General features: G+C 34.9%; 1 protein-coding gene across 1 annotated transcript in view; it reads left to right on the top strand.

Moving 5' to 3' along the window:
* Positions 1 to 23,981, top strand: part of LOC129750534 (protein N-terminal glutamine amidohydrolase) — a 156,437-nt gene that overhangs the window by 105,183 nt on the left and 27,273 nt on the right. The window contains exons 2-3 of the mRNA XM_055745487.1: positions 23,007 to 23,309; positions 23,387 to 23,511. Coding sequence (XP_055601462.1) covers positions 23,007 to 23,309; positions 23,387 to 23,511 — 428 coding nt within the window. The remainder of the gene's footprint in view (positions 1 to 23,006; positions 23,310 to 23,386; positions 23,512 to 23,981) is intronic.

The raw sequence follows: 23,981 nt of genomic DNA, 5'->3' as shown, positions 1-23,981 counted from the left end.
AAACAGACCGGGTACGATTAATGGTTTCATTTGATCAGGAATGTCACTTATTTCATTCTTCATTGAAAGATCAAATGAAACGTGGTCTCTATTCGTGGCAGTGGCATCAATGTGGTCAGGGTAATCGATTGGTGATACGTTTAATAACAAAAATCGGTCATACACTCTCGTAAATCTTGTTTGCTGTTTTAATCTAAGCAATTTTTCGAAATTGTCGATGATTGAAATGTTTCTAACTTTTGAACGAATCAGAAACCTTAAGGAAAGCTCGAGAAATCGACATTTCAAAGGAAGTACTCCTGCCAATATTTCCAAACTTTGCACATGCGTTGAATGCATACTGCCAAGAGATATACGCAGACATCTGTATTGAATCCTCTCCAGTTTAGTTATATGCGTTTCAGCAGCATCTTTGAAGCAAAAACTACCATATTCTATAACTGACAACACAGTGGTTTTTAACAAACGAATCAAAGATTCTGGATGAGCTCCCCACCATGTCCCAGTTATAGTTCTTAAGAAGTTTACTCTTGGTTGACATTTCTGTTTTAAGTAATCAACATGTGTTCTCCATTTGCATTTGGAGTCGAAGTAGACTCCCAGATATTTGTGAGTGAAAGCTTGAGTCACAACCTCACCTCGCCCAACAGAGAAAGATTAAGTGAAGAAGGTTTATGTTTCCGAGAAAAAACTACTAGTTTGGTTTTTTCTGCGGAGAATTCTATGCCCAGTTGCAATGCCCAATCAGATAGACAATTCAGAGTGTCTTGAAGGGGCGTTTGCATATTACTTGATCCGATTATTGAAACAACAGCATCGTCAGCTAGCTGCAATAGTTTACAAGATCCTTTGAGGCAATCGTCGATGTTATTGATGTAGATATTGTAGAGGAAAGGGCTAAGGCATGAACCCTGTGGAGCACCCATGTAACTAGTTCGGCTTGTATTTGATGTTCCACAGTTAAAGTGCATACACTTTTCCGAAAGTAAATTAGTTAAAAAGTTGTTGAGTCTTGGAGAGAGACCACATCGATTCAGCTTCTCAGAAAGAACAGAAATTGCAACATTGTCAAATGCGCCTTTGATATCCAAGAAAACCGATGCCATTTCTTTTTTGCTTTCGAATGCTATCTGTGCCTCTGTTGTCAATAAACCTAGACAATCTAGAGTACCTTTACCTCTACGAAACCCGAATTGGGTTGGTGAAAGGAGATTATTGTTTTCAGCCCAGGCATTTAATCTATTCAAGATCATTTTCTCCATAAGCTTCCTTAAACAAGAGAGCATTGATATTGGTCGGTAAGAGTTGTGATCCGTTGCAGGTTTACCAGGTTTTTGAATCGCGATCATTTTTACTTGTCTCCATTCCGTAGGAACGAGGTTTTGTTCTAGAAGCTTGTTAAATAATTTCAATAAGCGTCTCTTGGCGATATCTGGCAAATTTTTTAGTAAACTGAATTTAATACCATCTAGTCCAGGAGAGCTATTATTGCACGAGAGCAATGCTATTGAAAATTCAATAATGGAAAACTCTGGAAATCCTACATCATCAACTGAATCAAACAATCTCATGCTCGGTTGGACTGAGTCTGGGCAAACCTTTTTTACAAAGTGATGGGCCCACCTCTCCGAATGCTCATCTACATTATTTGGTGGAACATGATTCCGTAAGTTCCTTGCCGTTCTCCAAAGCGTGCTCATTGCTGTATCTGTCGTCAAACCTTCAACAAAATGTCTCCAATAACCCTGTTTTTTATTTGAACATACTCGTTTGAGTCTACGTTCCAGAGCTTGATAACGATTGAAATCAACTATGGAACCATGCTTCCGGAAAATCCTAAAGGCTTCGGTTTTAGATTTATAAACATCGGTACACTCAGTATCCCACCAAGGTGCAGATGGTCTTCTCTTAACTGTGGAAAGCAATGGTTTTGTTTGACCTTGAACTGCGCTATCATAAATGGAAGATGCGAGGAAAGTATACTCATCGAACGGCACCATCTCTCCTAATCCATTCAATCGCTCCGAAATTAATTCCATGTATTTCTTCCAATCGATGTTACGTGTTAGATCATACGCTGTCTTAGTTGGACTGTCCCGTTGAGTTTGTTTATGGATTATGACCAGAATTGGTAAATGGTCACTACCATGAGGATCTTGTAAAACTTTTCAGGTACAATCCAGAGCTAAGGAAGTCGAGCAGAGAGAAAGATCTATTCGGCTAGCTCTATTAGGAGGTTTCGGTATTCTCGTTATCTCACCAGTGTTCAAGATTGTCATACGATAAGTGTCGCAAATATCATAAATTAGGTAAGCTCTAGCATCATCCACTGCTTCTCCCCACTCTGTGCCATGAGAATTAAAATCCCCAAGAAGAAGTCTTGGTTCGGGCAGTGATTCAACAACATCAGAAAACTGTTTCTTAGTAATGCTTGCACTGGGACTAATGTAAACGGAAGCTATGCAGAAATCTTCACCTCTGATTTTCACTTGACACGCAACAACTTCTAAACCGGAAATAATTGGAACCTGAACTCTATAAAAGGTATGTTGGGTTTTTAAACCAATCAATACACCTCCGTATGAATCCGCTCTATCAAACCTAACGATGTTAAACCCTCGAATGTTCACATTTGTCTCACGAGAAAGCCATGTTTCTGAGAGAGCAAACGCGTCGCAGTCAAGGTTTGCAATGAGATATTGGAATGAGTCGCAACGGGGCATAAAACTCCTGCAATTCCATTGAAGAATTTTTATTCCCGGTTTAAAGTTTCTACGATTATGCATTGAAATCAATTATCTCGCTCAAAAGTGGCCACTTTGAAGCGATACACGTGCACATTGTTTGCACTAAAGGGAACAGGTGTTTGATAATTTTAGTAACAGAATCTGGAAGGTCAAAAAATTGCGATATCAATTCGATCAAAGACGAAAGAGTTATGAGCTCTGGAGAATTTGGAGATTCTTCGAGGGGTATTGGATTAGGGATGGAAGGGATGGATTGTGAAAATTTTGACGAGGTTTTTTGAAACTTGGAGAAGGAAAATCAGGAGTGGGAAATTCTTTGTTGTAGCGAGAATGGTTGTTAGTTGGAGGAATAGGTTGGTTAGATGGAAGTCTGTTGGTCTTATTTTCAACATTTCGAGTAATCTTTTTGGAAACCACATTTAGAGGTATTTTTTTCCTCTTGAGAGCTCGTTTCCTTTCCTTCAAAATGAAGTTGTCTCCTACTGAGTCAGCGCTATCTACTTCCTCGCCTGAATCATCGGTTAAAATCTCGTACCGGTTTTGCTCGGCGGCTTTTACAATATCTGCAAACGATCGCTTGGAACGTTTCATCAAACTTTGTCTAAGCTTAGAGGATCGTTCCAAAAATTTGGGACATTGCACCAGAACATGCTGATTTCCTCCACAGTGAAGACATTTTTCGGTTAATTGATCGCATTGTTCTTCCTTATGAAGATCACCGTACTTGGAGCATTTGGTTTTATTATTACAATGGCTCGCTGTATGTCCTAGTTGTTGACAGTTTGAGCAGCTTATTACTTTTGGACGAAACAAACGCACTGGTAAGCGCAATTTTCCGACCATAATGAAATCTGGCAGAGCTGAACCTTTGAAGGTCAAGCGGAATGATGATGAAGGTGTAAAGGTTCTTTTTTCCCCTTCCCAATTTACTGTTTGCAATTGTCGGCAAATGGGTTCTGAAATATAAATAACAATACATTTTGAAAAAAGCTTAAAATATCGAGAGAACACGCTAAGATTTTTTTTTCAAGTTTGCAAGTAACTGGTTGCTTTCTGACTTGTTTCTATTAGTTGAGAAAAAATAAGCTGATGTTTAGTATCTGTAACTGTTCGTGGGTAAAAATATCTAGCGATCTTCTAAACAGAAACATGTTTATTTGTGTGTTGCATTTTGTTGTCTGAAGAAAATTAATATAGGATATTTATAATTTGTATATGATGTTTCATTACTGTTATTCACAAAATGACCACTTTCAAGCATATCTCCACTGAACAACTGATTTTTATATTTACATTAGGCTGGAACAAATATCAATTTCTTCTTTTGTCACCCCCTTCTCTCCTACCTTCGAAATTTCCACAACGCCCCCCCCCCCCCCCTCCCTATGAAATTTCCAAAAAAATACCCGAAGGGGGGAATAAATAAAGTTTAATGTATTTTATGTAAATTTCGAAAAAAAAATCCAATATCCGAAAAATTACAAGACCAAAAAAACAAATACTGGGAGATGAGAGTTATTTAACTTTTTCTATTCTTTATTTTATTGAATTTTCGATTAAAAAAATGCTTGATTTATAGGTTTTGTACAATGATATAATATTCAATTATGTTGCATACAAGCTTTCCTGCAATTTATTCCAATTTATTTGTTTTTCGCATTATTTTTTATTATCCTCCCCCTTTCGATGTTCCAACTCCGAGTGACAAAAGAAGGATTTTAAATTTGTTCCGGCTTTATTTTAAATATAAGTTTGAAGAAGTTTGAATCTTTTTCCATGAAAAAACAAAAATAATTTACATACCTTTGATACAGGGCTAGAAGTTGGTCACTTTTTAGTAACTTTGTCACTTTTTTCAGGCTGGTCACTCAGAAGTTACTTTTTTTGAAATTTGGTCCCTAAAGTCACTATTTTGTATATAATTTCCTTACAACTGAGCTTATTTTTTAAAAAAATTTCTACTCATTAAAAACATTTTATTGTTTCACAACAAGTGGTATGTATTCATTAGTTTATTATTAGGTTTTTCGTTTATGATTTATTTGACGGGTTCCTTTTCTTTCCTTTCGAGAATTCACACGACCTAAATTGGTTCAATTAAGGAAGATTATTGTTTTGTTTTGCTTTGATATATCGCTTACACTTAAACATTATATGGATGACAATTAGAATTTAAACAAAAATAGTTTTTCGCCAAAAAATATTTAGTTTTTTGTTTATTTGTGACACTTTACCAACGTTTTGGCATTCGTGTCAAGATAAAATATTTCCTAAAGTGACACTATTACAATATGTTTAACCAAGATTTGAAGTGTTATGACTTTTAAAGCTTGGATATTTTAAAAATAATTCTCAACTTAATTTAAAACAAATCAATCCAAATCTGTACAGCGCACCAAATCACATGGCAGGAAACATTCCATGCTTTCAATGCTTTTGGTTGTATTAAATGGAAGGTAAACTTGTGAAAAGTGACTCAATTGAATCGAATATATCAGATATTTCATTTCTAAGTCCCCTTATTTCTAGAAATTTTCGAATCATTTGAAAGATTGGTAGATATACATCGATTTCAAACCCTTTTTGAAGTTTTCAATAACTTTCAATAATTTTTGTACCTTTTTAGAGGTTTACTGATATATTTTCTACAATATTCCAATAGGTGTTTCTTGAATGGATACAATATATCTGAGGTGTTTCTTGGATCTGTTATTTTTTAAAGAAATTGTCGTGTTGAATCATTTATGAATATATTTTTTAAATTCCTTCCTTTTTGGACATCATTTTTTTTTTCAAGTAAATCTTTCTAATGATTGGTATTTGAATCATGCAACCAAGTCTGCAGTGAATCTCTTAGGAAATGTTCCATTTTTGTAAGTAAATTCTCTTTGAGTTAGTTTTAAATTTGAAAAATTATATTCTACCTTGAAGATTAGTCTCGTAAAATTATTTAGCCTCCTTTGTGTTATTATCATCTTAAGTCAATTTTTTCGCTAAGCTTCTTTAAGTCATTGTCAATCTTCTGTCAACATTTTGTCCTTTATCTTTTTTCAAACCTCTATCATTGTTTTGTCACTTTTTCATGAGGACCTCCCAATTTTTAATTTCATGACTCTTTCATGAAATGAAATTTCTATAAATGTAAATCTTAACTTAATTTCAAGTAAATTCTTTAAACTTTTCGTTAAACATGTGCTGGTTTTTTATTTGAATTTGTTGGTTTCTCACATATAACAAATTTGCTGAAAATTTTGGTTTCTGTAAATTTATTTCGAATTGTTAACTTTTTTTCAACATAATTTTGAACTTTTTCAACTGTTTTTGTGACATTGAAAAAATTCTGATGGTGTTTACACTATAGAATGAATTTTCAAAATTTGTGGGTTTTTTTTCAAAGAAAATGGATAAACTCGAAGTTATTTGTCCAAGTTTTACAGTACGATCTTTTGGTTCCCTTCTATTGTTTCTTTAGAACTTTAGGATTCTGCGGTCGCTATTCTTAAACTATCTAAGCTCATTTAAAATGTTCCTCTTTAGTCCAACATATTGCTTTTCTACAAGTGAGGCTTGGAAGGCTCTAAACGTTTTTCAATTAACAGAATTGTCTTTAAAGCGTTTTATTTTAGCTTTAAAGGTCATTTTTTAGTTAGTTTTCGTCTTGATCTGGTCACTAATTTTACCCTAATTTCACTTCAAAGTAACTATTTTGCCCTACTTTTTTACCGCATGGTCGCTTCTAGCCCTGAAAATAAAAGTCTTATATGAATTGATGAGCTTGAAAAAGAAACAAGTTTTTTTACACTTTCTGCTGTGATGTCAAAAATATGTGTAATGATATTTTTCCATAATCAGTTATCTATCAATGTTTGATTTCACTTAAACTGATAAATATAGTAATAAACTCTTTATCACCAAAACTAAATGTGTTCGGCCGAATTTGACAAAATTTCTAGTTTAGGACACTATTTACCAAATCAATAATTCAAAAAATAAGCACCAAAATGGTTATGGTGAAACATGTTTATCAAAAAAACTCTTTCTGAATTGTTTTCAAAACTAATCTTTTTTATTTCTTTATTTTTTTTTCATTTTCAAATAAACTTACCGAATTTTGTTGTACAGTTTTTTTTTTAAATTTTTAATCAACTTGTCGGATTTTTATTAATCAAACTTTTTAAATTTTAAGACATATTTTTAACAATTGTTTCCTTGTTTTTAAATTCTGAATTTTCGTGTTCTTCAACCATAAAGGCAGAAACACAATACAGCGTCGGTCGTCGCGTCACGTCAGCGGTCAACGCTGTCGATAAGTACTAAAACGCGGATGCGACGCACCCGACGATTTTTGCATCACAATTCAGCGTCAAGAGACATCTAAGATAAAAAATAAAATAAAATCACGACTCAAGTTCAAACACTTGAACCATGGTTTAAGGCTTACCTGTGGGATAATTGAGTGGAGCCACCGACCCAACTCACCTTCTCTCCATTTGCGCTGCCAGTTGGCGAGAACATTTATGCGGACTAAAGAGAAAAATTCATCGAAGGCAATTTCACGTTGATAAACTTCACCCTCAAGCGCGCCTATCTTCGCCAAAGCGTCAGCTTTCTCATTTCCAATTAAGGGACCCAAACAAAGGTGATGTAAAAGCCGCGTCTACATAAATTACTCAAACAATTTTGTATTTTTCCTAGAAAGAAAAAAAAAAAAAAAAAAAAAGAATTTTTTATCTAAATTTGAATTTCGACCCCCCCTCACATTTTTTGTACTTCAAAGTTATTTTTTTCGTTCTACATAGTCACTATTTGGTCACTTTTTTCGGTCCTCAAAGTCACTATTTGGTCACTTTTTTTTTCAAATTTTGGTCACTAAAGTCACTACTATTTCATTGTCAAACCGCTACCAGCCCTGTTGATAAGAATTGAGTATTTTATCTTGGAAGTTTATTAGGCCGGAGCAAATTTTAAATTCCCCCCTCTTCGAAAATTCAGGAGAGGTAATTTAATAAAGTTCAAGGTATTTTATTGAAAAATTTGATGAATTTTTAAAAAATCAAAAAACTGGAGTTATATCACCTTTTGTGTTCGAAATTTTTCCAAATTTTCGATCTAAAATAACACTATTATTTGATGTTTTGCGTAGGTTGTTGGTATATGTATGCAAGTTTATTGCATGAAAGCTTTTGTCTTATTTATTGAAAATTTGGTTTTTTTTAAATTAACCCTCCCCCCTCGTGATGTTTCAACTCCAAGTGACAACAGGAGAATCTCAAATTTGTTCCGGCCCTCTTAGATGAAAATAATATAATTTTTACATTTTTCTTTAATTGTAACATGACTTTGTCAAACTTTGTGAACCATTTATTGCAAAATGAGGTTCAAAATATATTTATTATGGTTGATATGAGATATAGAATAATTATTGCTATTTAACGGTTCAGAGTCATAAGCACCAAGGAGGGGCCAGCGAACTGGGAAAACCGGGAAAAAGACTAAAATTTCGAATCAAAACCAGGAAAATTTTTGATGGATCTTTTCCGTCAATAACATAATGATTCCATAAGTATATTATTATGTTCATTCATTCAATTTTGATTTAAATTTTTACTCAGACGCTTGACATTACATTGAGTGATTCGTCGATAACAATCGTTGCACTGCTAAGCACATGAAGTTGGTTTTTATGCTGTATTTTAGTTATTTCAAAAGAATTTTTGTCGATTGTACTAATGCTAGATTGGTCAACAAGATCTAAAAGTTCAAGTGATCGAAAAAAGTGATATTAAAATTAAAAAAAATCATTCAAAACAGCTTGTCTTTGCCCATCCATAGCACGAACTAAAAGGTTATTTAACCCTTTAACTTTTTCAAAGTGCCTATCTACAGATGAAAATATAAAATGACGTGACATATTTCCCCCCCCCCCCCCCCCCCCCCTTTTACCATTATGAAGAAGATGATATACGATGAAATAATTGCTTAGGACTCACTTGGAGCTGGAAGTCGATAGAGTTTTACATTATGAATATAAATTAAAAGCTTGAAGATGGACTCTGATATGTGTTATGAGCCTGCATGGTTGAATATATTTACTGAATCAAAGCAATCGAAAGATTCCCTTTAATTAAACCACGATATCAATCAAAAACGCTCACTGATAAAGATAGTAAGTTGCTATCGAAATATACAGCTATCTGAACTTTTCTTATACCGTGGTTTAATAACATAACGGGAATCTTTCGATTGCTTTGATTCAGTAAAAATGGACACAATCACGCCCAAAGTTTCAGATCGTTCATCTGATTTATGCTCAAGATATAAAATTTTGTATAAAAATTTATCTTAAAAAAAGTTGATTGATTAAAATGTAGCTTTGTTCAATCTTCAAGAATCACTAACATCACATTGAAATGATTCCCAACAAATTTTCGGCTGAAAAACTGTTTTGGTCAAATTAATTTTAATGAAGTTATGACTGTTGAGTTTACTCACAACCTTCGTATAGAACGCATCGTTTTTCGAGTCTATAGTCGTGTAGTAAAACTATCGAAATGTCTAAACCGGATAAACGTACCAGAACCTATGGTTCAAGGTACAACGGACCATTTATCGTGATTGCGGAAGCCGTTAGTGGAAATATCTCGGCTATCAAGCTGTCTACGAAAATTGTCGAAAAATTCGGTCCTGAATATTTAAAAGCTGTATCTTTGTCCAAGCGAAAAGTTAAAGTGCTAATGGGAAACCGCATTGCGGCGAATGCTTTGATTTCTATGGAAATTGAAAACGTGAAATTCTCTATCCCACAAAGACTTACTGAATGTCTGGGAATAGCTTATGTGGACATTGAAATAAAGGACGATGAGTTAATGTTGGCACGTGCCTTCAACAAACATAGCTTGGTTCAATCCAATAATCCCGCCATTCTTGAAGTGCGTCGTATGACGAAAAAAGTTGATGGAATTGACAATCCTCTATGGACAGTGGTCTTCACGTTCGAAGGCACAAGTCTACCATCTCACGTGGAGTTTGAAAATGTATTGTACTCTGTGAAACAGTATGTGTACCCAGTTCGGCAGTGTCGTAATTGCTGGAAATTGGGTCATGGTGCTCAAAACTGTAAAAGTGCTAAAAAGTGTCGGATGTGCTCGGAGAAAAATATCAGCGATGATCATGTTTGTGAAAATGCAGCAATAAAGTGTGTGAACTGTGCAGGTCCTCATCTATCTGATGATAAGAGCTGCCCACAAATAATAAAGCGTAAAGCTGAAGAGAAATCGCGCCAAACCACCTTCTCACAAGGAACAACCGACTGGTTCACTGCACTAGCTGCAGTGGAAATGGTCGAAACCTTAACACTTCCAACTACTATCTCTGTAGAAGAGTCCCACACAACAACGGAACGCTTCGAATGCCCTCCAAAGAAAAGAAAACCTGATTGTGACGCAGACGTGGATGAAGCAAATGCTACTCTAGCCAACGAAGTTTGTGATATAATAGAGCTGTCTATCGTATCTGAAGAGTTCACAGGGGGAATTCTTGAGAAAGTCTCTCAGCTGCCTGATGAACATTTAGAGTTTGCGGAGAGAATCTATGATCAAATGCAAGAGTGTTTAAAAGTTGTAATTTCATCTCGGGTCAGAGAGTATCTTAGTAAGCGGTTATAATAGTCCGCATCGGGCTCTACAGGAAATGGGGATCCCTTGCAGTTCTTGCAATGGAATTGCAGAGGGGCTCTTAGAAAAAAAGCAGAAATCATCAATTTAATTACCACTAACAACGTCGATATTGCTCTTCTGTCAGAAACCCATTTTGATGAATCTATCCGTTTTGATATTCATGACCACTATATCTTCAGAGCAGATAAAAGTAGAAGCTCCGGAGGAGTGGCAATTGTAATTAATAAAAATCTGAAACCCAAATCAAAACAAATAAATTGTCCAGAAGAAATTCAACTAGTAGCTTGTGAAGTAAATTTCCTAGAGAGTGCAATTACTATCGTGTCCTTGTACATAAATCCTCAGTTCCGAATAACTAAGCACGCATTTGAACGGTTCCTAGAAAGCATACCTTCTCCGTGTGTCATTGCTGGAGATTGGAATGCACGAAATCCTCTGTGGGGTGATTGTTCCACAAATGCCATGGGAAATTCTTTGGCTGAAGCACTTAATGAAACTGATCTGGTAGTTATAAACAACGGCCATTTCACAAGATTTGATAGCAACCGTACTCCAACTGCTATTGATATAACTATCGTGTCACCAGAGTTGAGTTTATCCGCTCGCTGGGAGACATTAGATTGCCCACATCTAAGTGACCACCTACCAATTCTGTTTAACCTCAACTGTCGACGAACAGAAGCAGTATCTCCAAAGATTAACATGAACCGTGTTAACTGGCAGCAGTATAACGAACACTGGGAAGAAGCGATTAGCAGAAGCAGGGATATGCCATATGACCAATTCAATCAAACTCTCTGGGCAGCTATAGAAAATTCTATTGAAAACAGACCGCGAGGAGAGCAAAAAGTCTCACAGCCTTTTTGGGACCAAGAGCTTACCGAGGCTGTGGAACTCAAATCTGCACACTTCAAAGCGTGGAAACGTGGACATTCTGAGTACAGTCTATATCTCAAATACATGGACGCAGAAAAAAAGTTTAAAAAACTACTAAGAGAAAAGAAGAGGCAAAGCTAGCAGAGATTCTGCGATTCTCTGGACAGCCAAACTTCAGTTACGCAACTCTGGAGAATGGCTAAACGTTTTAAGGGAAGCAGAGAAACTTCGACTGATCTGAGAGATCAAGAGGTGTTGGAAGGTATTTTGGACCGCTTGGCACCAAAATCATGTCCGGAGAGAGGAATTACCGCATCATTCTTCGAGGGAGCCGATAGGGTGGATAAACCAAATATAACAATCTTAGATCTACAAGCTGCCTTGGCTGGAGTTTCGAATACATCACCGGGTATGGACAATGTTCCGTATATTGCGATAAAAAATCTACCACTAAACGCAAAGCTGTGTCTAACGAGAATTTACAACCGGATTTTGGATAGTCAGTTCATACCCCAGGAATGGACAAGATTTCAAATTGTTCCCATATTAAAACCGGGTAAGTCACCGTCAGAAGTGATTTCGTACCGCCCTATAGCGCTGGCTTCGTGTTTCCGAAAGCTGTTGGAGATCATCATCAAAAACAAGATAGAATGGTTTTTGGAGTCATCGAGTTTATTTCCACATGAGATGTTTGGTTTTCGTAAAAACCGTGGTACGGTTGATGCACTGCATGTAGTGGTTCGTGAGGCACAATATGCAATTGATCGAAAAGAGTATACCGTGATGTGTAATTTGGATATTGAAGGGGCATATGATAACGTCAACATTCATCTCTTAGTTACAGAAATGGAAAGGTTGAACGTGGATATGTATTGGATAAGAGCTGTTTATATGCTGTTTCGGGAGAGAAATATATGCATATGTATGGATGGTCAAAACCTTACTCAGAGAACAACGTGGCGGGGTCTTCCTCAAGGCTCCCCGCTTAGCCCCCTGTGCTTCAACATCTACTTAACACGCGCTATTCTGGAAGCTAAATCTGTAGTGATGTTGGTTGGATATGCAGATGACGTGTCATTGCTCTGTCGAAACAAAGAGGGAAACACCGCTGTATCCCGCGTGCAATCCGGAGTAAACATCTTCTCTAATAGTTTGCTTCTACTAGGACTTGCATTATCACCGACGAAATGTAATGCAATCGTGTTCACAAGACGTCGGATTAATCGTTTGGAAAGACTACAAATAGAAGGAGTTGAGATCCCATTTGATAACCGGATTAGATTACTCGGGTTACATTTGACACCGAGGCTGTCTTGGAGTGCTCATGTGAACGTAATCAAACGCAAAGTGTTACCATACATCAAACTAATGAAAAGTGTTGCTTCTCAAGGCTGGGGAGCACATCCATCTTCATTGCTTACAATCTACAAATCGTGTATTCGGCCAATAATGGAATACGCAGGAATATTTTTCGCTGACGGTGCACAAAGTATGCTCATTCAGTTGGAACGGTTACAATGGCGATGCTTAAGAATTTCTATCGGTGCAACTAAAACTTGCCATACGGGTTCACTTGAAGTTCTCTGTGGTGTTATGCCCATGAATGTGAGAAGAACCATGATCACAGAAAAGTATGTAAATCGCAAGATTTCTGTCCAAAATTGGTTTGATTTCTATGCAGCTGTTCTTCAACAACGACCGCCGGTAACGAATATAGAAAAATGCATAAGTAGGTTATCTGGATATGCTCCCTTTACAAAACAGAACAGTGTTCTACCATGTTTTAAGTATCCATTAGAAATACAACATTGTTCAGTTGATATTGATTTCTCGGTGGCAATTGAATTACAACTTAACCGTACTCTCTCGGCATGCGATTGTGTACAACAAATCATTGACCGGAAATACCATGATTTCCACATATTGGCTACAGATGGGTCGAAAACTCAGGAAGGTGTGGGATATGCTGTAGTTTCTTTTTTCAACTCAATGATAACCCGTAAAAAACTCCCTACTGAATGCTCGGTATACATGGCCGAAATGTTAGCGTTACTCGAAGCTACTCGCATTATCCGTACTATGCCACAAGGAGCATATCTTGTTCTCACAGATAGCAGAAGTAGCCTTGAGAGTCTACTCAACATTAAACCTCGATCCGTTTTACCTGAAGGGTGGTATAAGTTACGTAAAAACCTGCAAGATCTAAAATCATCAAGTTACAACGTTATTTTTTTGTGGGTCCCAGCACACAAAAATGTTTTCTGGAACGAAGAAGCGGATAGGCATGCTAAACAATCAACAATCAACGGGGACGAAATTGAATTCCAGCTTACATACAGCGACATCGTGTTTCCCAGCAAACAGCGAGCAATTCAGCACTGGCAACAGTATTGGAACGAAGGAACGATTGGGCGGTATTGTTACTATTTGGTACCACAGGTGAACCTCTGTGCCTGGTTCAGTACTTCAAACCTCAACAGACGTGAAATTGTAATACTAAGCAAACTGATTAGTAACCACTCCAGATTGCCAGCGCATCTTCATCGGAACAAAATCATCCAATCAGCAGCATGTGAATGTGGTTATCCCGTTGCAGATCCCAACCACATATTCTTCTCGTGCCCTCGTTTTGAAGAAACCAGAGATGATCTGGAAGCTTTCATCACCAGAAGACAACTACCATTGGATATAACAACAGTGTTACATAATAAAAACATAGTGATTTTGAAAAAACTTTGTAACTTTATAACCACCAATAATATTGATATGTAATATTGTATTCTATCACCAAACTTGGCCAATAGGGCAACTGCAAGAAGCCAAATAAATGTAGATACGAATAAAAAAAAAAAAAAAAAAGTTATGACTGTTTATTTTTTTCTGAGTATTAAAGGTCAAATTAAACTTCTCCGGCCAAGCGCGACGAGAGATTTGAATTTCCAAGAAAATTTCACTTAATAAAAGTGTTATTTCAGGTCTTCCAACCTTCGGCTTAATTTTTTTTAATTTAAAGTCAAAATTTTCCTTCAGTACAATATTTTGACCATATTTTTATCGAAAACTAGAGGTTTCTCGTTAGGGAATTTGATAAAACGGGATTTTTCAGAACTATCTTTAGATTATTTGCATAAAATGTTAAGTTAATGGTCGAGATGAAGAATTTTAAAACAAATCTGATAAAAATAGTCCTATAAGCCAAGGTAATTTAATATACTTTGACACTTTTCAGAAATTGCAAGTTTCCAGATTTTCAATACATAAATATGTTTTTAAAGAGGTTAACCAACTCAACTCTGGTTATTTCTGAATGAAACACTTTGGTTTCCTATAAAAATTGTCTTACAAAACCAAAACACGTTACGCTAACTCAGGACTCAACGAATCACTTCCGAAATTTTTATTGCTATTTTTGGCAGTGACACAAACAAAGTTGTGGGAGATATAAAAATTTACAAATTCAAAATTTACATACAAAGCTTGCAGCGGACTAATGTACTTTAATGAGGCAGGAGAAGATTGAGCGGACCAATTGTAGCGCGATTCGATATTTTATCTGGTTATGTATGGATCATAATATTGTTTTCAAAATCATTTAATCTTAAAATCAATTGTCCAACAAACGATTCACAACGAAAACTGTTACGAAAAATGTTTTGTTCTGACGTAAAACTTTATTTGTCGTTGTAGGACTTTGAAGGTTTTGGTTAACAACCAGCAAAAAAAATCGTAAAAAGCCTCATTTCATCAGTAAACATTCCAATTAAATAATTCAGTAATATTTTTGGGAGAAAGATGAAAGATGGCTGAAATATTGACAACATAAGTCATCCTGCACAACGATGGGTCAGGGGAAAACGATTGGCAAATTGCTGTAGTTGTTTATTTTTGGGTGACCATATGTATGTATGTATGTATGTTTATCTACCACCCAGCTAGCAAGGCGCAGCCAGTAGCAGCGAGCAACTTTTTCTTTATAACTTGTTCAAGATTCAGAGACCAAATGAACCAATATACCTTTGAATGGACTGTTCCAAAGGATAAGAAGTGCAAGCAGAGGCACTTAAACTTCTAGTTAGGGATAGGATAAAATTTTCTCCATCGAAAGAATATATTGGAATCAAACAATCTTTGAATCGAGCCATTATAATGAAGAGCGCTCCACTGGGTGTGGAGACGAGCCCGTCTTCAATCCACGATTCCATAGAATGAGGTAGCCCAATGCTCTCCTCAAAGAATCGCTTCAGTCAGATGCTCGGATGGATCCCCCTATCCCAGAATATAGTAAATAAAAATATAGTAATATAAATAAAAGTTATGTCATGCATAAAATATAATATTCCAAAAATTACCTGTTATCAAACCTGAAATAAAATTGGTGTTAAATTTCCCACTCCCGTGATAATAAATACTTCAATTATGAACATACTTGAAGGTTAGTAATTATTTTAGAATTATATCTAAATGTCCAAGTTAAAAAAAAATAATATAAGCTATTCATAAGCCCCCTTCTATTCGCTGTTCTTGTTAACCGGATCAGTAGGATATATTGACAGTTTTACACGAACACCACCTTAGCAGGAACCATTTGGGTGACCATATGGGAAAAAAATCGTAATTTCACATTCCTTTGGGAAAATTCTTCATAAATCTGATTTTATCTCAGCGGACATACATCAGTACTCTGAAGTATTCCAGGTCCAGTTCAAAGATATTTTATAGGTATTTTAATATAGCGGACGGTCGTGCGTCAAATTTTCGACCATAAACTATTTCTAAGCTCACAGATATTGAGTAAAAAAGTTTTTAAAATGAATAAACATTTAATAACTATAACAAACTTATATTTTGTACCTTGTGTACCAAATATATGTATATAATTCTTAACGAAATTGTTGATCAAGAAAGAAGTGAAACGTATAAAAGTACTGATAGTATTTCAAATTTTAAATTGTTTTTTTTTTTGTTTTGATTATAGTCGTTTTACCATCATTATGGCATTTGCGACTTTATCAACGTTACAGTTGGCGGATCGTTAGAGGCCATTCAAATATTACGTAACGCTTTTAGGGGGGGGAGGGGGTATAGCAGTTTGTTACGCTTTGTGGATTTTGCTTAGAAATTTTGAGACTAATGTGTTACGTAGGGGGAGGGAGGGGGGTCGGGAGGTTGATAATGCTCGAAAATTGCGTTACGTAACATTTGAACGGACCCTTATTGAAAAACTTATCCGGTACAACTGTGATCGATGTTTACTCTTGGGCTCGAACTCGCGGACATCTGCTCAGGAGACAACAGACTTTCCAACTGAGCTATATCACAAGCCTCTAAAATTTCAAGTTGTGATGTGAATTCATACCACAAGAACTAATTTTTCACACCAGTTGGTTTTGGTGGATACACACAGCTTTTTTTTTGCTGGAAACAAGCAAAATTTTGCTGGTTTTTGTCCCGCTAACTTTCCAGCAATATTTATTGCTGGAAAATTCAGCAAACATTAATGCTGGATTTCAGCAATTCAAATTGCTGGAAATCAGCAATCCAGACAGCTATTTCTATCAAAATATTCGGTTGTATTTGGTATCAAATTTACATTTCAATTTAAAATTAAATATTGAATACTGGGTGTGCATATGATGAGCAATTAATACATTTATTTTCTTCCATTTTACAATTTTGTTTTTATTCCAGGAACTACTTATTTTTTCTATATAATGATCATCTGCCACCTGAAATAAAGTTTTGATAAGTATATTTCATGAAATATCTTCCTATCGAATAAAATCTCACCCGTGACTTGATGTCTGGTTGCTAGAATATAGAGGAAAATAAGAATAATTGCATTAAGCCAACCAAAGTTCGTGAAATAAAGTCTCACCTTGCTTCAGCGTACGAAAACTAACAGACTCCAATTCGACAACTTGACAACTGCAGGGCTGGTAGCGAGTCACTTTTTAGTGACTTGGTCACTTTTTTTGGGTCAGTCACTAAAAAGTCACTTTTTTCATCATTTGGTCACTAAAGTCACTATTTTCCGAAAAATGGTCACTTTTCTCACCAAAAGTCACTTTTTTCACCGATCATAAACCAATGACAGAGTAATTTGAATTGCGCGTGTTAATATTGACGGTAGTAACGGTAAATTACTTGACCAGTCAGTCAGAAATTTTTCTCGCCTCCGGCGGAATTTCGGCATGAATCACCCTTGGCTTGAAACATTTCGATCTACGATATTATTTGACGTTCATGAATTGAAACTAACTTTGATTGTAGATTATAATTTTTAGTTCAATCAACCTTTTGTATTGGAACTCAAAACTTGATATACAAAAACCCTATATCGTCTTTAGAATGGGTTTTTATTAAGAAGTGTTACTAAGATTGAGATTGAAACGAACCATTTTTTTATTAAAAAAATCTTTTATGTCATAACAAATGTTAGGTTGATATGAAATATTCTTAAAAAAACAATTTCATACTCAATTTTATTTCGTGTTTTTTGTTCTTCTAAATACTAAAAAAAAGGGTTTTAAAAAATTTACACAAGGCCATAAAATTTACGTTTTTTTTAGGTGCAATGAATTTAAACGGTAATTTCAACTAATTTAAGCTCCCCGAATCTAAATATGTAGGCAACATTTCTATCAGCTTTTGTTATTGAAATGACTTTTGAAAATAATTAAAAATCTTTAGAGAAGTTTCTGCACTATTTTTTACAAAAACTCAAATCAAAACATATTATTTAGAAATAAAAGTTTTATATGAATTAATGAACTTTAAATAGAATCAAGTTTTTTTACACTTTCTGCTGTAATGTCAAAAATACTTGTAATGACATTTTTCCATAATCAGTTATCTATCAATTTTACTAGTAATAAACTGTTTATCACCAAAACTTAATGTGTTTGGCCGAATTTGACGAAATTTCTGGTTGAGGACACTATTTACCAAATCAATAATTTAAAAAAAAATAAGCACCAAAATAGTTATGGTGAAACATGTTTATTGAAAAAACTCTTCCTGAAATGTTTTTAAAAACTAATATTTTTTTATTTTCATATTGTTTTTTTCAATTTTCAAATAAATTTACCGAATTTTATTGTACAGTTTTTTTTTTAAATTTTCTAATCAACTTGCCGGATTTTTTTCAATCAAACTTTTTAAATTTTTAAGACATATTTTTAACAATTGTTTCCTTGTTTTAAAATTCTGAATTTTCGTGTTCTTCAACCATAAGCCTTTAACTCCAAATTTTTAATAATAAAACATAATTTCAATTGTAAATATATTCCTCTTTTTATCAAATTAAATTAAACCATCAAACATTGAATAAATTCTGTTCATAATTCATTTATTATTCAGTAATCGACAATTCACATTTTAAATCGTGATTAAATATTTTTTGTTCAAATTAAAAAATTACAGCGCAATTTCTCACTAAACTTCCAGTTGAGAATGAGGAAAAGAATTCCAAATTTAGATGAACAAAAATGAACAATTATTATCATTTTCCTAACATCTATTCATGGTAAGTTTATTTGAGAATTCAGATATTTTTTAATTTTAAATTTGCTAAGATATTCTCTTGTAACTAATTTATTTCTTACTTTATTGACTTATCGAAAATTTGAAGCATTCATTGTAATATGTTTCCAAAATTTTGTTTATCAGTCATTTTTTTAGTTTGTGTGTTGAAAATGAGTGACAAACGGTGTAAGAAAACCCTTTCCTTTTCAATTGTTTATTTTTGGTATTGTTATTATTTTTATATAAATTTGAATTTCGAAATCCCTCCCCCCTGATGGACGGGTCCTTCGCACGGGCCTGATTGGTCACATATTTTGTACTTCAAAGTTACTTTTTTCGTTTTACATAGTCACAATTTGGTCACTTTTTTCGGTCCTCAAAGTCACTATTTGGTCACTTTTTTTCAAATTTTGGTCACTAAAGTCACTACTATTTCATTGTCAACCCGCTACCAGCCCTGCAACTGTTTTACCATCAAATTAGACAAATTTCTGGAAAGTCCAGCAATTTGAAAACCGATTGCTGATATTCCAGCAAAATGACAAGAACACTACCGAATGCTGAAAAGTCCAGCAATTAGAAAATTGATTGCTGGTTTCCTGCAAAAATTTGGATTGCTGAACGTTTCCAGCAATTGGAAATCGAAGCAAAAATTTACTGTGTATAAAGATAAATTTCGATAAAACGTATTAAGAGTCAGTACATAATTCATTCACGCAGTCCTAACTTAAATGTAGGTCAACTAATTTTCATGAAAAGCAAAGTTTTAGAAAGGTCTTAGATCAAAGTTTTCTTTTAATAAACGTGAATTTACTCATATTAAGCAGATTTGAATTGGGTTCACGAAAAGTTCCAACTATCATATTTTGTTAATGTTTTATCGTTACTAAGTTTTCATTTAAATGAAAAAATAAAATCCAATTATTCTAGTTTGTGTCATATGTAAACACTGGAATTTGAAGAACAAAATATCAGTTGTTCAAAAGTGAAAAAAATGAAATCTTTTATAGTTACGGAATCAATTTCTTGCAATTCTGCTCAATCATATATTCAAGCAATTTTCTCTACTAGAAACAAACAATTGCAATTGAGTGGCCACAATTGACTGGCAATAATGAATGCATAGAAGATAGAACATTTTACCATATTCTGTTTTAAATTTTACGCTTTCAATGATAATCGCATTATTCATTTAATAAAAATAAGGATATTGGAAAATTGAAATATTTTTGGTGTAAAAGTTACAGAATCATGTACGTAAATACATTAATAATTTACCACAGAATCCAGAATTCAAAAAAACAAGTTGCAGTTTTAGAATTATTTTTAAAATTTGGATTGGGACTTCATATTAAGTTCGGTACTGGTCAACGATTTGAATTAGGCATGTTTTTAGACAATATACTCTGAAGATTATCAGAATTTTCTTCAATTTTCCCCTTTGGATTAAATTTTCAAAAATTTTAGGACACTCCGATTGTTATTCGGCAGATCAGTCTTTTAATTTCAATTACTATTTTTTGATTATTCCGACGTTTCGTTGCTGTTTAGAATCATCAGGGATTTCTAAAATATTATAAAATTTAAGAATTCCCTGAAGATGATCTTAGACAGCATTGAAACGTCGGAATAATCGAAAAATCATTATCGAAATTTATAGACTGATTTGCCGAATAACAATCGCATAAAATTATTCAGTGGACATCTCTTTAATTCTGTTCTGAACACTCTCCTTCAGTGAGAATCGAATTGACACATTGAAACTGAAATTTGAACTAACTAAGACACATAACTCATCATATAAAAAAAAATTACGAATGATCAATTGAAAATTTAATGATTAACGCAAAAGTTGAAATTTCGTTATAAGTATCACTATATGATCGGGAAACGAAGCTTCGGGAGTAATGGGCTAATTGGCGCCAGGAGACCCTGGGCGATCAATAAGTTTCTCCTACGCAGGGGATGTTATATCAGTACATCAGTACTGGAAGATCACGAAGAGAGGGACAAATATTACAACAAAACGAATAAATTGGATAAAAGCTGGCATGCAACAAATTTGCAAATTATTGCCATTGCAAGAAATTGAAAAATCTGGTTCATTTTTATCAAAACTTTGAAAAGATCTATTCTACAAAAAGCGATGAAATACCAGTTTCCACAGTTTGTTTTTTGGCTTTTGAAATTGTTTGAACTTTTGATTAATTTATCAAAACTTTCATAAAAGTCTTCAATCTTTAGTTTTTCCTCTTTCGGGTTACTCAAAAAAATTAAGGTTAATAAAAAAATATATCTTCCGGCGTAATTATCACACTGCAGTTATTTCATCGATCCTAGTTTTGTTTTATGATTGTTTTTTTTTGAGATTTCTTTTATTTCAATTTCTTGTGAATCATAAAATATTTTTATGAGATTTGATTTTTTATTAAAAAACTAAATAAATTCTTCGCATCTCTTCAATGCTTATAAGTAAGCATTGATGAGATACGAAGAATTTATTTAGTTTTTCAAGAAAAAATAAAATTAAAATGTCATGAAAATAAAAGTTTACTAATCGATTTTTTTAAGTTTTTATATGACTCTCATAAAGCATGCAATAGTATTGAATGTGCAAGGAATCTTGATTCACCCTTCAGAAAAATGCGTAGAATGCACAATTTTATGAGCAGCATATTCAAACATTCGACGCGATGTCATCTGAAATTGATTCGAGCGGTCTCCGAACTTTCGGAGCGGACAAACCATGAGCACATTAATTTCAGCTGACAGCGTGACAGTTGTGCATGGACGCTGAAGCTAGAACAGTTCAAATGTTACTGTAGTTCATGGGTGTCGCCAATTGTAGTTGAAGTTATTTGAGTTTTTTTTTATAAATCTAGAATAGCTAGAAATGTCGTTGACCTGATGAATGCTTTAATATAACGCTGAAAACAGGTTGTACACCGACAATTGACATATATCTTCTTACTTCCACTGGAGTCCCGATATTATTAATCATCGAGAAAGCAAGCAATGCTGCTTGAACACATTTCCAAAAGAGTAATGTGCCGGTGGGGGAAGAGAAATGCCATTGTCCAAAAGTATGATAGCATAGGTAAAGGATAAATTGCAACCTGCATGTGCACGGCCAGACGAAAAAATTAAAAAACATAACCGATCGATATGATTTAATTAAAATTGACCTGGGATCGACTTTGTCGCTTTTGCTGTTTTTATACATATTTTATTACGGACATGAGTATGGCAATCGATGATTTCAAACGATATAGAAAAAATGTGGCCTGTTGAAGGTTCTTCAACATTTCTAGGATATCTTAATTTCAAATTTGAATCAACGTACTACGCAGAAATGTGTGCAACTGGAGATAATTAGTTTTGCGAAATTTATAATGTTTCGGTCAAACAAGTCAAGCAGACGACGACGATAGCAACAACAAAAACAGCGAGCTTCGGGCGTTGGATTTTGAAATCACTGCCCTCTCAGTTGATTGATGGACGAGTCCTTGCAAAACACACTAACTGTATAGACATTTAAATCGGGGCACAGGCTAATGAACATTGCAAATTTGTGCCGCTTCGATATCGCTACGCATCATATGCTAATTCCTATTATGTGTAGTTTCATTGGAGTCGACTTCGTTTTGAAGGATGACCAATGATATGTTTTCATTAAATAATTTCAGATAAAGTCAACAAAACAAAATTTAAAACAAAAAATTTTTTAATAGGGTATACAGACTACAATTATCAATTGTTTTCAGGAAATTTGCGTAACTTACACCTAACATCCTGTTATTTTTTTCATCAACCCACGCCATTCTCTAGCAATTTACTCATCAAAAGTACAAAATACATTACGGGCTAATTCTGAAAACGAGTCAAATGACGAGACATGCAAAATTTCTTCTCTTCTTCTTAACTCAAGGAAATCAATTTGGAATGATCGAAGTTCATCTAAGCTAAAATTTCTTCCTTGGAATGGTTGTTGGAGTCACCATAACGATCTAAAATATTGCAAGTCACATCACGTGACTCGCTAAATAAGCCTCACTTTGCGTGATAATTGAACCGAAGCTATCCGTTTATTATAGAAATAATTTATTGTAAATAACATCCTATGTCTTGTCACTTTTAACTAAGACACTCAACAAATGCCGTTTTTTTTCTTTTCTTCCCACAGCGAGGAAAACGTATGGAAGCTGTGCGAGCAGGTGAAAAAGACACATCCGGCCGAGCTGGCGAAAAGCTACGCCGTGTTCGTGTCCAACGAGCGAAGAACCGTGCCACTGTGGAGGCAGAAGGCCGGCCGCGGCGACGAAAAGCTGGTGATATGGGATTATCACGTGTTCTTCATGCACAACCCCTCGCCGAACCGGTGTCTGGTGTTCGATCTGGACACGACCCTGCCCTTCCCGACCTACTTTCACAAGTACGTGACGGAAACGTTCCGATCCGACTACGCCGTTACCCCGGAACACCATAGGTTAGTGAGGGGACGCTTTTGTGAAAGTTCCGCATTGGATTTCTACTGTTTAATTGACCCTTATTCTTTTGGAACAGATTTTTTAGAGTAATACCTGCCGAAAAATACCTAGCGGAGTTTTCGTCCGACAGAAGGCATATGCGCAGACCGGACGGATCGTGGATCAAACCGCCCCCATCTTATGCTCCAATTCAAACTAGCAGTGAGTATTTTTTGACATTTGATATTCACTCTAGTACAGTCAGGCACTATATTTTCTACACAATATCTATTTCTATTAGTGATGTAATGAACTTTTTAAAGTTCAATGAATTATAGGTACCTACACTTAATGTTTAAGACTGTGTTGACTATAGGCAGGGAATCCACAAACCGTTATCCTCTGATAGAATTTGACGATCAAAACACCCGTGAGAGAGATTTTCATCTGCAAGATCACTATACTAGCACTTATCAATTTCAATTTTGCTCTCGATAAGTTATGTATTCCGACTCAAACTATCGTCTCTTTTAACGTTAAAAATAAGTTCTCGCTCCCGGACAAGAAAAAATTTCTCACTACTTTGAATGAAGTTAAGAGCGCGGAGAGTCAGAATGGAAGCAAATAGCTAGAAAAATCACTTTCCCTGCGTTTGTTCTCTTGCATGCTTCCAGTTCTGTCGGAGAATATTC

The sequence above is a fragment of the Uranotaenia lowii genome, chromosome 3, assembly GCF_029784155.1.
Source record: "Uranotaenia lowii strain MFRU-FL chromosome 3, ASM2978415v1, whole genome shotgun sequence".
Taxonomy (NCBI): Eukaryota; Metazoa; Arthropoda; class Insecta; order Diptera; family Culicidae; genus Uranotaenia; species Uranotaenia lowii.
The sequence above is the reverse complement of the archived record's forward strand: the minus strand, read 5'-3'. Positions and strand labels throughout refer to the sequence as shown.